We start from the raw sequence: 16440 nt of genomic DNA, 5'->3' as shown, positions 1-16440 counted from the left end.
AAGTCTAAGATTTGAATCATTGGAATCAGATTATAATTAAGTCATTTATATTCAGAGGCCTCTTTGAATATGAGGCCTTGTAATAGGAAACAATGCCAAAGGAAGAGTGTTTTAAGCACTGGGAATATTGTATGTGACAGTCCTTAGGTAGCAAAGGTCTATAGTGTAGACCAGCATGGTTGTAATATGATGGACAAGAGGAAATGTGGCAGGAGAGGAGCGTTCAAAGCTAGGATTCAGATGGGGCCATGTTTTAGGGACTGATGAGGAGTTTATATCAGTGTCAGCAGGAAGAGAAGATGAGTATATATGAGGATTTAAAAGGAGGCTTTTCAGTGAGTAGAGTGAGTGAGAAAGGAAGTGAAGGGAATCGTGAGGAAGCTTTTGTGAAAGACTCTGCCAGAGACCATGATGACTTGGGCCAACTCCGTTACAGTGAAGATGGAGACAAGTGGATGGGGTTATATTTGAAGGTTGAAATGATTTGTTAGTGGAGTGAATTTGGAGGAGTATTGTACGGAAGAGAGAAGAACCAAACATGTCTATGAGATTTCTGGCTGGAAGAACTAATTAGCTATGCCATTAATTATGATAGAGAACAAGTTAGGGTTACAGGGAGATGTTTTACACTCTCTTAGGTGGCAGTGAAAGACTAAAGGAGGTTAAAAATGTGGTAACAGTGAAAATACATGAAAAAATATTGAGAAACTTTTAGTTGCTCATTAGAGATATCAGTACAATAATACATAGTAAGCAAAGGAATTTTAGACAGGAGGAGTAGAGATATTGGAATATCATTCTTCTGTTATTGGGTGGGAACTGTCTAGTTCAGTTTGTCCTATGCTTGATCCAAACATCATTGGTTAACTGCTTCTTCTCTCGAAATAGCATCTGTATCTGGAGATTCTTAAGATTCTCCTATTTAAAGTTTTCTGCTGGAGCACATTTTAAGGTCTAGGCAAAATTGCTGTGTCTTTCTAATCATGAAACATGAATCCAAGAATCAACATTTTGAGGCTTGTACTGAAATGCTATTTTTTTTTTAAAGATTTATTTATTTATGCATACAAGAACTGGAGTACAGGTCAGAGGCGCTGGAGGGTGAGAGGATTCACCAGAGACAGAGTGGGGAGCAGAACAGGCAGATTGACTGAAATACACTTTTGAGGGGAGCAGCAGGCCAGTCAGGAGAGGTCTGCTGCGCCATTTGGGTAGCTCCCTTGCTGGCTGGGATTGAACCTGTGCACTGCTGTTGCTGCCCTCAGCTTCATAGTGCTGCGCTCAACCCCCCGTGCCACCAGGGAGGCCCTGAAATGCTAAGTTGTTAACATGACTATTAGTCTTTTCCATCAAGACTTCAAGGCATTTTTCTCTCCTGTGTCTCTCAGAAAACAGAATCTTAGGTTTCAGGTCATAGAAAGTTTCTTTCATAGAAGGATGTTCTGGAAACACTGCTTGTATTTGTTGATGATAAGACTGTGTGTTAGGCACAATTCCTTTGCAATACTTAATCCTCTTAACTGTAATAAGGCACAATCTAGGATCAGAGGTAAAATTTCTAAATGTATGGGCAACCTATTATGATCTCATTAGGGAGAGCTGATAGATCCCCAAAAGAGTTGATTTTGTTGAAGGCTAATGGCATTGGCAATTGTATGGTCCTTAGGATATTATTAATTTAATTTCAGTTTAAAAATGCCACCTTTTCCAACTTTTAATGAAAGTTGAGGGTGATATGCACAAAGATGTTTTCATGTAAGCAGTGTGCTTATTGGTGCTTCACTGGTCAAATCAATAGAATTGGGGTTGTGAAATGTAGGCAGTTCCTGGCTTATATGTGTGTTTCCAGTTCCACTATAGATGTTGTTCAGTCTCAATAGTCTAAGATTGACTGCATCTGTCATGTATCTTAGACCCGCCTTGACTTCCTTTGGGCTAGAAAGAGGTTAATAAATATAGAAAGATTGTGAATGAAAATTCACTCTAAAGAACTGACTGAAGTAGCAATTGCTTGATTCCAAGTAAAGTTTTTATTAAAATGTAATATATGTAATTTAAAAAGTAAATATACTGAAAATATACAGCTCAGTGAATTGCCAAACTGTGAACATATTTGAAAACTATCATCCTGAGGAGGAAACAGAATATTACTAGCCCTCCAGAAACTACTCCTTAAGCTTTCCTTCCAGGGAGAATTACTTCTCACCCCCAAGGGTAACTTTTGTCAAGAGTTCTCTCTAGCAGCACAGAATATTGTAGTGTGTTTATTTTTAGACTTTATAGAAGAGGAATCATATAGTACATATTCTATTGGATTTGTATTATTTTGTTCAACATAAAGTTTGTCAGATTCAGCCATATGATTTCACGTAGTTGTAGTTCATTCATTTTCATGGCTGGATAGTATTCTAGTGTCTGAATATTTTACAATTTTTTTTAATGTTTTAATATTGATATACATTAGGGTTATTTCCAGTTTGGGGCTGTTATAAATAGTTCTGCTCTATATGTTCCAGTGTCATTATATTTTTTCTATTATTTTGGAGAAAAATTTTGTAGTTATATGTTAAAGTGACGTATTTAATCTATTTTTGAGTATTAAAGCTAGTTACTATACCAGGGTAACTGTGTTTTGTTTTCCATTCATTCATTCATTCATTCATTCATTTATTTCTTTCAAAGATTTATTTATTTATTTATACAAGCACTGGGTACAGTCAGAAGCGTGGGAGGGTGAGAGAATTCACCAGAGTCAGAGCGGGAACAGAACAGGCAAACTGATGAAATACACTGCTGAGGGGAGCAGTGGGCATGGCAGGAGAGGTCTGCGCACCATATGGGACCCTCGCCCAGCGACCGGGGATCGAACCAGCGCTGCAGAGGCTGCGGGCAGCTTTGCAACCCAGTGCTCAACCACTGCGCCACCAGGGGAGGCCCTTTCCATTTATTTATTTGGTAATTCTATCATACTATTTCTTGAACATGCTATACTTGATGTTTCAGTGCTTTGCATCTGGCCAAGAAATGGAGACAAGGCATTTCAGGAAGAGAAACAGCACATAGTATGATATGATTTGATTTGTATTTTAGAACAAACATTGCAGTTACAGTAGTCACTTATGGAACTATTTAGACATTCAGATGAAAGAGCTGCTAACTGGGATGATCATTTATATGGCATTTTTTTAAAGAGTTATTTTATTTACTTATGCATACAAGAGCTGGAGTATAGGCCAGAGGTGTAGGGGGTGAGAGAGAGACAGAGCAGAACATGTGGTATGCCATGTGTGTCAGCTCCCTGGCTGGGGATCGAACTCATGTTGCAGTGGCTGCCAATAGCTTCATAGTGCTGAGACTTAACCCCTTGTGCCCCTTAACCCCTTGTGGAGGCCCATGTTTTTTTTTTATCATAAAAGAACATTATTTTTTTTTTCTCAGCAGCTTTCATAGTTTTTAAACATCTCCCCACCAAGCAATATATTTTGCAATATTACCCAGTATACACATACCTACTTATAAATATAATCTATGTACATTAGAAATAATTGTTGCATGAAGTGCTTACTTGTACACTTTCCAATGCTGTGATCTATTCTATTTCATTATGAAATTGTGAATCTTGACCAGCTAAATGGATTTTTTTGTCCCAGTATTGGTTTACATTATGCAGTTGAAAATGCATTCATTATGCAGTTGAAAAAGCATTCTAAAAAAATTATATGACCACATTTAATGATACTATTCATTAATCACATGCCATGAACTTGAGAAAGCACCACTTTTACTTTCATTCTCTAATGAAAAATCACATTTATATGATATTTACTTGAATGCTTCAGTATTACTAATAAAAGTCATACATTAAGGTTAAAGAGTTTCACAGATTTGTCCTGTTAAAGAAAAAACTTTATAAAATCAGATTAACTTGAATCATGGAATAATAATCATCATTAAGAAGAGTGAGACACAGAAAGTGAGACACATTTCATTTGATTAATCAGATCCATAATTTTAGTTCCTTTAAAGAGAAAAAGGATAAACATTGAAATACAGAAAAGTGTGAATTGTAATTTCGGCAGTGTAGAACATGGGAAGCAGATGCTTCTATAGAAAGTAAGTCAAGTCCAAACCCAGATACAAAGAACACATGAAGGAGAAGAGGCAATGCAGGTCACCTTCATATTTTACTCACTTAATTGCCGTAGTAATTATATGAAGCCCTTATTAAAAATCCCAACTTGAAAGATGTAGACACAGGTACTCAGGCTAAGTAACTTGCCAGCAGTCTTATATAACTAATAGATTTTTGAATCCAGGACTGGACCATGTCTAAAGATAAATCTGCATAGTTTTCCTCATCATAGATTTTCTTCAAATAGTGAATATTTCCTGCTTTTTAAAAATGACTCACTCAATTTTACTAAAGGCATATATTAATTACTAAGATACTAAGATACTGTGCTCACAAAAGAGAAATGGTACTAGGCAGACAACATGCATGGGAGTGATTATATTACAATTGGAGTTGCATGAGCATGGAGATATGTTCTGAGATGTGTCATTAGACAATTTTGTTCTTGTGTGAGCATCATAGAGTATAATTATATGAACCTAGATGGTATCACCTACTACATACCTACACTATATAGTGGAGCCTGTGGGGTACAGGCCAGAGGAGTGGGGGGTGAGAGGATTCACCAGAGCCAGAGTGGGGAACAGAACAGGCAGACTGATGAAACACACTGCTGAGGGGAGCAGTGGGCGCAACAGGAGAGGTCTGCTGCACCATGTGGGTAGCTCCCTGGCCGGGGATTGAACTCATGCTACAGTGGCTGAGGATTGCTTCATAGGTTGCATCTTAACCCCTTGTGCCACCAGGGAGGCCCCAGGTAGTTTTGACATTAGCAAGATTTGGGAATCAGTGTAAAATGTCACGCAAGTTTATTTTATTAGTTTACAACCTTATTATTATTTATTCTTGTACTGTTTAGTGCCAACAAGATAAACAGCAGTCAATGCTATTCAGTCAAGTCTTATACTTATTTATACCAATCTAAGATTGGATACAGTTAAGTTCACAGAAATTGTAAAAAATGAAATTTTTTTCCTTTGTAAAATTATTTTACATAGTGAGTACATGGTGTTGTATCTAGATAGCAGTGCATAAAAGTATTTTATTCTCCGATGTCTGAAATTTTTCACTGAGGTACTTTATTTTGGTTAAGCAGAATGAGTTGAAGGTAGGATATTTATAGTGGTCTTAAAACTTTCTTTTTTTTACCATTTTTTTTCAGAATTGGATTTGTTAATACTTTTCTTTAAGAAACAGATTTCAGAGAAGGAATGAAACATACTTTTCCTCTGCAAAGATAGGAGTAGCTATATATTGAGAATGAGTCATTTTCTAGTATCAATAATAAATTGATTATACTTTCAGTTATTTTAAATCAGTATCTAATATCAAAATTATTTCATCTTGTGAATTGAATGATCATTTAAACTCCATAGTTTATATATCTGGTGATTATATGAAAGGTTTATTTTTTTCGAGGAAGAAGAAATGGATCTTATGAATTTAAATTTCCTTTTGTATATCATGAAACAAAGAAGTAAAGCCATTTATATTAAAGATGAAGGATTAATATTATCTAAAGATCTTGGTGTGAATATAAAATATATCTTATTTTATATTATATAAAATATGGTATGCACAGTTACAAACTGTTTTGGAGAAATATTGTAAGCCTAAAAAGAGTGAACAAATATTTGACTTATTTGTTATAGTTTCATAGTATTCTCCGTGTTTTCTGACTGAATTCTGTAACTTGCGATGTCACAAACTAAGTTGAATATCAGATATCATGAGAAGTCGTTGTTAGCATGGAATTCAAAATAGCTTCCTCCAAACTTCCTTTCCCGATTCTTCTACTTTCTCTTCTCCCTTCTTCCCTTATGCAAACTTTATCCCAAATGAGAACACTTTTAGCCTCCTGAATTCCCCATCTGCTTTCATGCTGTGCATATGAAATACTTCAGATTGAATCATTCTTCATTTTCTGCCTATCATAATTTTTGCATATCTCCAAGTCCAGGATGTGAAGGATGTTTATAGACTAAAAAATGTCCCTCTTGTATGAAATAATGCCAAAACCAATCATAATTAATGGCGATTCTATTTGTTTTCCAGTTCCCTTTTCAAAAATAAGAGTGCAGAAGAGGGTTTATTTTGTCAGATATCACAACAAGTTACAAAGCCAAAATATATATTCTGGGATATATGGAGTTCTTAATTTTTTTTGCAATCATCCTTCTAATGAACGTTGTTCTATTTGACTCTTTATATCATAAAGAGTCAGTTTATATCATAAGCCCTCAGTTTCTTTAGTTTGAACTAAAGAGTACCATTGGAGAAAACACTGAAAGGACCTCAGACAAACCTACCTACACCAGTAGAAATTACCTGATGAAATTTGTGAAAAGGAACATGAAATTTAGGATCAAACTAAAAATTCCCAGGGATAGGACTATGGAATGGCAAGTGTTGGAAGTTGTAGTAAACAAACCTTGTAAAGACTATGTTAAAAAAAGGAGTAATGTAAGTGGTTAATTTGTGGAGGTCATAAAATCACACCTGTGAGATTAATGGGAAAACAAGAGCCACAAAACTCTTTGTGGCTGGGTATAAAATTAGCAGGAACAGCTCTAAACTTGGATTGACAAAGTCTGTTATCACCAAGAATTTAGAAGTGGAGAAAATTTACCTTGAAACACACTGATTTCAGTGAGGTGCTTTAGTAATTATGTAGACATTGGTGTAGAAACCACACATGAAAAATTTGGATAAGATAGCTTATGAAATAAAGTGGAAAAAGCAATATTTCTTTATTCATATTTTATGCCTTTTAAATATTTATTTGTAATAAAAGTTTAAATTGAATATGAGTATATTGTTTTAAAAAATCTGTGTCAGGAATCTGCAAAATATGGTCTGTAGTTCAAGCCCTGCTTGGTACCTGTTATTGTAAATAAAGTTTTATTAGAACACCATCAAGCTCATTGTTTTATTATCTGTATCTGCTCTTACATTTGAATGGCAATTGAGTAGTAGTGATTGAAATACTGTGACTCATAAGACCTAAAATAAGGGGCCTCCCCGGTGAGCAGCGGTTGAGCGCTGGGTTGTGAAGCTACCCGCAGCCTCTGCAGCGCTGGTTCAATCCCCGGCTGCTCCCCGACCACCGGAGGAGGGTCCCACTTGGCGCGCAGACCTTTCCTGCTGCCCGCTGCTCCCCTCAGCAGTGTACTTCGGTCCTTCTGCCTGCTCTGCTCCCCGCTCTGGCTCTGGTGAATTCTCTCACCCTCCTGCTTCTGACTATACCCAATGCTTGTATAAATAAATAAATAAATCTTAAAAAAAAAAAAAAAAGAGAGACCTAAAATATCTGCTAATTTGCCCTATATAGAAAAAATTAGCTGACCTCTAGTTTACATCACTGAAAAGTTATGTTTATCTACTTAAAATCTTTTTTTTTTTAAAAAAAGATTTATTTATTTATTTTATACAAGGACCGGGGTACAGGTCAGATGTGCGGGAGGGTGAGAGGATTCACCAGTGACAGAGCGGGGAACAGAACAGGCAGACTGATGAAACACACTGCTGAGGGGTGCAGCGGGCGCGACAGGAGAGGTCTGCTGCGACAGGAGAGGTGCTGCACAATGTGGGACCCTCGACGTCCCGCTGGGATCGAACCTGCGCTGCAGAGGCTGAGGACAGCTTCACAGTGCAGCGCTCAACCGCTTGCGCCACCAGGGCAGGCCCTATCTACTTAAAATTTTAAAAAATCTTTTAGATCTTTCTTTGTTTTTTGAGTTTGGTCTGACAGTATTGTTCTGAAGTGGGAACAAACACAAAAACCAATTAAATAGAATACAGAGTCCATTAGTAGACCTATGTACATATGGAAACATTGTATGATAGATTGCTATCACAAATCAATGGAAGAAAGGATGGGATTATTTAATGGTGCTGGGAAATGTTATCTCTGTATGGAGAAGATTGAAATTAAATTCTTGCATCATATCACATATAAAAATAAACTTCAGATCGATTAAAAGCCCAAGTGTGAGAGGCAAAATTATATAGCTATTAGAAGAAGCTGTAGATTTTTTTGTTGTTGTTACTGACTTAAGGTTAAGTAAAGATCTTTCATAGCCAGCCACTGAAACCACAAACCACGAAGGGAAAAATCGATATATTAGACTACATCAAAATGAAAGGTTTCTGCTTAAAAAAGGATGCCATGTACAGATAGTTGTCAGACTAGCATATTTGCTGTGCTCGATTTATAAAAGATTAATACCTAGGCTAGATAGGCTATTTCAATAAATCAGCAAGAAAAATATAGGAAATCCTATAAAATGTTGGGAAAATTAGGAGGGGAGTCTAACTGGCTAAACTTCATTAGGACTCAGAAAATGTGAGCTACAAACAAAAAATCAGTTTATGTCTTTGAAAGTTGCAAATAGTAAGAGTTAAATAATAGAACACATGGACAAGGAACCTTCACCCCCTGTTTGTAGGTATGCTAACTGGGTTATCATTTGGGAAAGTAGTTTAGAAATATTTAGTGAATTTGAGTATGTATTATATTTCTGGATATATACCATAGAGAACACTATATGAGTTTGCAAATATTTTAGCACAGAAATGTTATATAGTAATGAATTATAAGGGGATATCTTAAACAATGGATCTATAAAATATGGTCTGTGTAAACAAAGAACATTATACAGCTATTAGAATGCATGGCCTATATGTAAAAACTATATTGAACAGGATCAGGGACCTGGGAGTGATACTAAATTTGAATTTGACTTTACTACTTACCAGCTGTATGACCATGAGCAAGTTAAGTTCTCTGCAGGATAAGAATAATAGAACCTATCTGCCTAACAGAGTGAGCACCATATGCACTGGTTATAGCTTTTATATTTAGATTTTAATATAAAAGTGAAGTTGAGTGACAAGTGCAAGAAGTAAAAATAAGTATATGGCGTAACACCATTATTTGAACAGAGGAGACTCGTTACTGAGGCAAGGGAAATCACATTGAGGAGGGGAAAATGATTGAAACAGGAGCCAAGCATCGTGAGTGTTCCCAAGCTTATGATCAATTCTATTCGGGATACCAAGGTTTAAAAAAATAGAAGAAAAGTTGTGCATTGCAATTTATTCTAGGTGGAGGCAAGAACATGCATAAAATACAAAGATCCAGTAGTGAGATACACCGTAGTTAATCAAAAGGACAACTTTAGCAGAAAGAGGCAAAGTGTAAAAAATAAGTGTGAAAAGGTGAATGCACCAGAACATTCAGAGCTTTGTAAGTCTTTATAAGAAAGTCTTTTTTTCCTTAAGAGTTATCAGAAACCATTAGAGTATTTAAAACAATGATATGACAATTTGTTAGGAAAAATAGTTTTCCTGTAGTTTACACAATAGATTGAGCAGGAAAAGTATGGATGTCTGTAGCCTTTCAGGGAGGCTAGTTGGGCATTGATAGTAACAAGGCCAATAGTATTGACAGTAGACATGGCTACAATTGGAAGGATTCAAGGAACATATAGGAGGTAAAATTGAAAGGGCTTAGTGATAGATAAATTATGCTTTTAAGGCAAAGAGACACTTGCAGAATAATTTTAGATTTCAGGCCTGTATAATGAATGGTGGCATGATTTGCTGAAATGGGGAACACTGAAAGGGAATCTAACTTGGGTGGGAAAATGATGGTTGTGCACATATTGAATTTCAGGTGGCATGGAGGGTTCCAAATAGAGATGTCAAGTAGGCAATTGAATATTAGCCCAGAGGAGAAGCCTGAACAGGGGATATACATTTATAATTTATGTATTATTGGAAATTAAAACATTTATTGTAGGTAAGACTGCATAAGAAGTCACTGTAGAATGAAAAGAGGTCCCAAGTCTTGACCTTCAAAGGAGAAAGAAAATGAAAGGCTATAGATAGAGGAAGAAAACCCGAGGAGTGTTATGAAGGCCAAGGGTGTAGTGAACACAGTTTAGTATAATTTCAAATAGTGAGAGCTCAGGAAGATAAAGACAGGAAAATTTGTTCATTAACTTTAGGTTGAGGGAGACATTCATAAACTTGTGAGAATCATGAATTAGATTAGAAGTGTGATTGGACTAGTTAAAGAATGACTGGAGTGAGGAAGCAGAGATAGAATTTTACCTATCTATAAACATGGCAAGAGAAATGTTTTTCCTGTAAGAAACAAAATTCAGTTTCCAGACCTCCTTTAATAGCATCACTTCTGCACATGGTAGTTTCTCATTTGATAGGACTCAAAGGATGACTACACCATGATCTTGCTAAAAAATGGCTTCTCTTATTACCTCAAACTATTATTTTTTCTTCCCACAACTGGGGCTAGTTGATCCCATCCTGTATTCTTAATAATGTTGCTGTCTCAGGGATTATTACAGTCTTTCTGTAAGAGTATTTAATAGTTCTGATCTAGGACTTTGGGACAGATAATTAATAACTTGCTACTAATGTGACTAGTCCTTTCCCCAAGAATGAAATGGGGCTTATACTTACCTTGAAGCACTGTAGTACAGCACAGTTGATTTAACTAGATTTCTGCTTGTAGGGTAAATGAAAATCATCAGGCTTTTCCGCCCTCCTGCTATTAGCATTAATGATGGATGGACCCTGTGGTCCTACATGTGTGCCTGATGGTGAGCACCTGGACTAGGATGTGGGCATGCATAGGTGGGCGCACTTCTGCTGAGGCTGGGCTTATAAAGGGTGGCATAGCGGGGCCACCAGCCGAACCAGCAGGAAAGAGAAGCAGAACGAGAGCAGAACCATCAGAGCAGCAAAGGAGAAGCAGAGGCCACAGATCATGAGAGAACACCAGAGAGCCCAGAATGAGTGAAGATTCACTGGGGGCTGGGAGGCCTGCCTGCCCCCCGGCCCCTCTGCCTGCCGTGTACCTGGGTGTCGCACTACCGATGGTATAAAAATCTCAATAAAAGCCTGAAAAGCCACTGACTCTCCTTTACCAGTCTGCCTGGATCATAGAGAACCTGCTCTGTGCCTTCCTGGTGCTACACTGGTCCACTGTGCCTTCTTAATTTACCTAGTACTCTAGGTATTTAAACTGAAAAAAAGTATTGACTTTTCTAATTTTCCTCTTCCGTCTTTTTTCCCCCCATTAGGGGTCAACAATATATTGAGAAGTATCCCAGAAGTAGTAAGCATATAGCATATAGTAAAGCATATAGTAAAATGTATAATTTATCTCACATAAGGAAAGATGATACTTCTAAATGGTGGGAGAAGCTCTAATGCAGAGTTTAATGGTCCACCTAAAATCATGCCTGTTCTGGTTCATGTTTTATGGGCTTGAACCCCCTGAATTAGTGATTGTTTTGTGTTTTGTGTTGCAAACCTGTTGGGAAACTGTCAGGAAAAAACAGTGCATAACTTGAAGTTACAGTTAATAAAACTGGCATTGCTGTTTGAATTTAATGATACTAGTTGTGAAAAAAGTATGTATGCTTTTGTGATTAAGAAGATAATAATTAAGGGCCTCCCTGGTGGCACAGCAGTTGAGCACTGGGTTGCGAAGCTGCCCGCAGTTCGATCCCCTGCTGCTCCCCGGCCACTGGAGGAGGGTCCCACATGGAGCGCAGACCTCTCCTGCCGCCCGTTGCTCCCCTCAACAGTGTACTTCGGTCCTTCTGCCTGTTCTGCTCCCCGCTCTGGCTCTGGTGAATTCTCTCACCCTCCTGCGCTTCTGACTGTACCCAGTGCTTGTATAAACAAACAAACAAATAAATAAAAATAAATCTTAAAAAAAAGAGAAGATAATAATTAAGACAGGATATGTCAACATATGTATAGAAGTGGACAAACTATGACCCACAGACAAAATTTGGCCCATTAATCTGATTTTGTGTAATCAGAGAGTTAGAAATGATTATTACTTTTATAAATGGTTGAATTTTTTTAATAACATTTTGTGACTGTAAAAATTACATGAAATTCAATTATTAAAATTTCAGTGTCCATAAAGTTGTATTGTTGCAAAACAGCCATTCTCATTCATTTATATATTGTCAGTGACTGCTTTCTGGTTCATACTTTTAGGTTCTACTGAAGAACTACTTACCTAACTTATCTAAGAAGTATTTGTTTGACCCAAGGTCACTTTTTCAAGAGGTCCTATAGTTTTAGTCATTATGTTTTGTTCTGCAATACACTGATTTTTTTTTTTGTGTGTGTGTGTGTGTGTAAGGTATTATATATGAGTTGAGGTTCTTTTTTTTACACATGGATGTCCAATTCTGCTGAATTTCTCATTGCTTAAAAGATGTTTCTGGGCTTCCCTGGTGGCACAAGGGCTTAACACACAACCTATGAAGCTGTCCGCATCCTCCCCGGCAGCCAGGGAGCAACCCACATGGTGCAGCAGACCTCTCCTGACTCGCCCGGTGCTCCCCTCAGCACTGTACTTTGGTCAATCTGCCTGTTCTTTTCTCCATCTGTCATTGGTCAATCCTCTCACCCTGACACACCTCTGGCCTGTACCCCAGTTCTTGTATGCATAAATAAATAAATCTTTAAAAAGAAGTTGTTTCTCCATTGAATTATCTTGCACCTTCGTAAAAATAAATAGCCATGTACGTATTTGGACTTTTTGGACTGTGTTCTGTTCCATTGGTATATATGTTTATCCTTCGCTAATTCCAAATTGATTTGATTACTTCTGTAGCTTTTATACTGAGTCTTAAACTCAGGTACTATAATTCCTACAGATTTCTTCATCTTTTTCAAAGTATTTTGCCTGTTATAGGAATCTTGCTATTCCATATACATTTGAGAATAAAATTTTTAATTTTTTCAGAGAAATCATACTGAGATTTTTTTTATTATAATCACATTGAATTAGAGAATTAACAATATTGTCATCTCATTGATGAAGAGTATATTTTCACATTATTTATATTTCCTTTGATTCTTTTATCTGTTTTATAGTTTGATGATGGAAATCTATAATATTCCCACCCACTTGTACCACAGAATGGGATTTCTCTCCATGCTCCTGCCACTTCCTCAGTAGTAGAGAACTGGTGCTTATTTCTTGATTCTAGGGTTGTGGTAGAAGCAGGTGTGTTTTGTTATGTTTCTCTACCCTCCAACTTTGACAAGCTTGTCAGTCTGGCCATACGGATAAGGCTTGCTCAGCGTTACTTAGCCTCTTCTTCCCATGGAGCAAATCTGCCTTGTATCCTGCTGATAAAAGACCTTTGATTGGTGGGTAGGATCCTGGATTCAAGACGGTTTCCTGTGTTTCTTTCATGGGTAGATTTTTTATTCTTCAACCTTTTCTGTGCTTTAATGGATCTTTGCCTTTGTCCTGTGGCTGACGGAGTAACTTTTTTTCCCTGAGGCTTATATATAGTTGTCGCTCTTTTAGGAAAGAAGATCTGGGGAATTGTGCCTATGATCTAGTAGCTATAATAGCTACATCTTTTACACCTGCATACATGCTCCCTCTGTTTTTATGATCTGCTCCCCGTCTTCCTCATGAATACCCAGCGGAGGCTTGTGAAAAAGCGCTTGAATTCTGGACCCCAAGCTATTTCGGGCTGTCCTGTTTAGTTATATTTGGCCTTTTGCAGACTTAAAATTTTACTGATTTTCTCTTACCTGCCTATATGGTGGCCACTTCTTTATCCTGTACTCTTCCAAAGTGGAAACAGCATGTCTGTTTCTCTTTGGAGTAGCTTATGGTTTTTGGAATTCAGATCGTTTGCCTTATAACTTCAGTTCTTTTATGGGCTCATGAAAGGTTATTTTTTTAAAAAATTATTTAGCCTTTTGTCATTTTTAGGATAGTGGCATTATTTACAGCTTTGTAATCATAAGTGGAGCTAATTATAGTTTTAAAACTAATTTTCCTTATAGAGACAAAGGAAGTGAAAAGTTCTATCACTATTTTTAACTAGAGTAAATAATACCCTTCTCTGGGCATCTTTTTATTATCCTCTTATTTTCTCTTTAAAGTAAAATTTGGACTTTTATTTGTATAGCCTTATTTGGTAGGATTTTTATTGTTTCATAGTGCTTTTACAGCCAATTAATATCCAGTGGGTTGAACAGATTTGAACAATTAGTGAGAGCACACAGCCTGTGGTTTTACCTCTGTTTGGATTCTTAAGACCCCTCCAGTTGAGAGTCTATGTTAATGCTTATGAAGTTCGTAGGTTCTGGCTTACTGTGTAACTCATATTAAGTCCCTCTATTTCTAAAATAGCTGTTGAAAGATAATGTTAGTATTTTGGTATGTATGATTGAAAATATTATGCAAGTAGTAGGTAGAAAATTTACAATTATAATTCAAAGAAATATCTCCATAAATGTGTTAATTGGTTTTTAAGTCAACATGTTCAGAAGGCAGACTAGTCGCAACACTTTTACTGTATGATGTGCCTTACAAGACGTTATTTTATAATTGGAAATTTAAATTTTTATACTTCTAGTCTCACCCTTTGGATGGTTTTTAGATGTAAAATTGTGTCTAACGGTTGTGTCTGTATCTGTACATCTCTCTGTATTTTTCGCTTCCATCTGGAAACCAGTTTTTTCTTATGTTTTTGTCTGTAGAAAACTTCATCAGCAGTTTGAAATGTATAAGGAGCAGGTAAAGAAGATGGGAGAAGAATCGCAGCAGCAGCAAGAACAGAAGGGTGATGCCCCGACCTGTGGGATCTGCCACAAAACAAAGTTTGCTGATGGATGTGGCCATAACTGTTCATATTGCCAAACAAAGTTTTGTGCTCGTTGTGGAGGTCGAGTTTCACTACGCTCAAACAAGGTACGGAATGAAAATTACACATACTTCTTTTACAGTGAAGTTTATTGTGAATAAAGTAGACAACTGAAACTAATATTCATATTTACCTTCCCTAATGTCTTCATTGTAGACAAGTGAAATTTAGAAATTTTTGTATGAACCAAAAAAGATTTGTTTTATCGTTTATGTCCTTCAGCTTATGATTTTGTTTAAAATCCTAGGATCTTGAGGCTTTCAAAGAGAATTTAGAGATCAGTTGGCCTCACACCTTAATTTTGCAGGTGCAGAAAGCTCTGATTCAGAGAGACCAAAGCTATTTTTTTAAATCACAGAACTGATTAATGTTAGATGAGATTCTGTATAATTTTGTAGCTTTCAAAGTTTCCTTTTATTTTTGTTTTAAAATAAGAATTACATTGTGGATTTAAAGAAATGTTAAGGAGGTGCTTATATTAGATTTTCATATACTGTCCACCTGCTTTTGGGTATATGTTAATACCACCGAAAAAAAACTTTGAAAAAGTATTTTAAATGTCTCTATAAGGCCTTTAGAATTTGCATTTATCTCCTTAGTAGCATCTTATCACTCAGTTCTTTACTTAGGTAGTTTTAACATAGGAAGCTGATATGTTTACATATGTTACTAAAACATACCTTATAAGAATATGTTACCTTGTGTGATTTTTTATTTCTGCATTTTCTCATTGTTCCCTGTTTCTCATTGTTTTCTTTGACAGGACTAATAACTTTTCTTTACATATCCTAGTCTTTTCCCTTGGTTTATATGACTATTTTGAGTAGTTGCATTAACTAGAAACTCTAGCACTCTTCTGAATAGAAATGGTAGAAGCAGATATCTTGCTTTTTTCTTGGTCTGAGGGAAAAAAGCATTCAATCCTTCACTATTTAAAGTATTAAGTTAATGATCAGCTTTTCATCAATGCCATTTATTCTTAATTCGATAGTTTTTTTTTTTTTTACATCAGGGTAAGTGTTGGATTTTGTCAAATGTTTTTTCTTCATTTATTGAAATTAATCATATATTTTTCTTTCTTTTACAGCTTTTAAAATAGCAGTTTTATTGAATTATGTATATATAAATACATATTTATTGAAGAAGCATTCATTTATAATATTATATAGGTTTCAGGTGCACAGCATTATAATTTAGTGTATTGTGCTTGTCACTGAAAGTCTTGTTTTCATCTTTCAGCAATTGACCCTTTTAGTCACCTCCTCCTCCCGCCCCACCCCACTGCCAACCCCGTTACCTTCTGGTAATCACTATTTTGTTTTTATAATCCAACCATTTATTTTTTGTTTTGTTTTGTTCATTCATTTCTCTTGTTTCTTTCATCTACCACATGAGTGAAATCATACAGTGTTTGTCTTTCTCATTTGACATATTTCACTAAGCATAATACATCCAAGTTCATGTATATTGTTGCAAATATAGCAGGATTTCATTTTTCTTTTTTGGCTCCTGAGTAAGTACTTTACTGTGTTTTAGTAACTGTAAGTACTTTACATATGTTTTAGTAACATATGTAAACAT

The 16440-nt window shown here is 36.3% G+C and overlaps 1 protein-coding gene across 1 annotated transcript in view; it reads left to right on the top strand.

Moving 5' to 3' along the window:
- LOC129145383 (regulating synaptic membrane exocytosis protein 2-like) overlaps positions 1–16440 on the top strand; it is a 134715-nt gene that overhangs the window by 74129 nt on the left and 44146 nt on the right. The window contains exon 4 of the mRNA XM_054692801.1: positions 14696–14906. Coding sequence (XP_054548776.1) covers positions 14696–14906 — 211 coding nt within the window. The remainder of the gene's footprint in view (positions 1–14695; positions 14907–16440) is intronic.

Source organism: Talpa occidentalis, unplaced genomic scaffold (genome assembly GCF_014898055.3).
Source record: "Talpa occidentalis isolate TD23 unplaced genomic scaffold, MPIMG_talOcc4v2.1, whole genome shotgun sequence".
NCBI lineage: Eukaryota > Metazoa > Chordata > Mammalia > Eulipotyphla > Talpidae > Talpa > Talpa occidentalis.
Note: the sequence above shows the minus strand (reverse complement) of the source record. Positions and strands in the feature narration are given on the sequence as shown.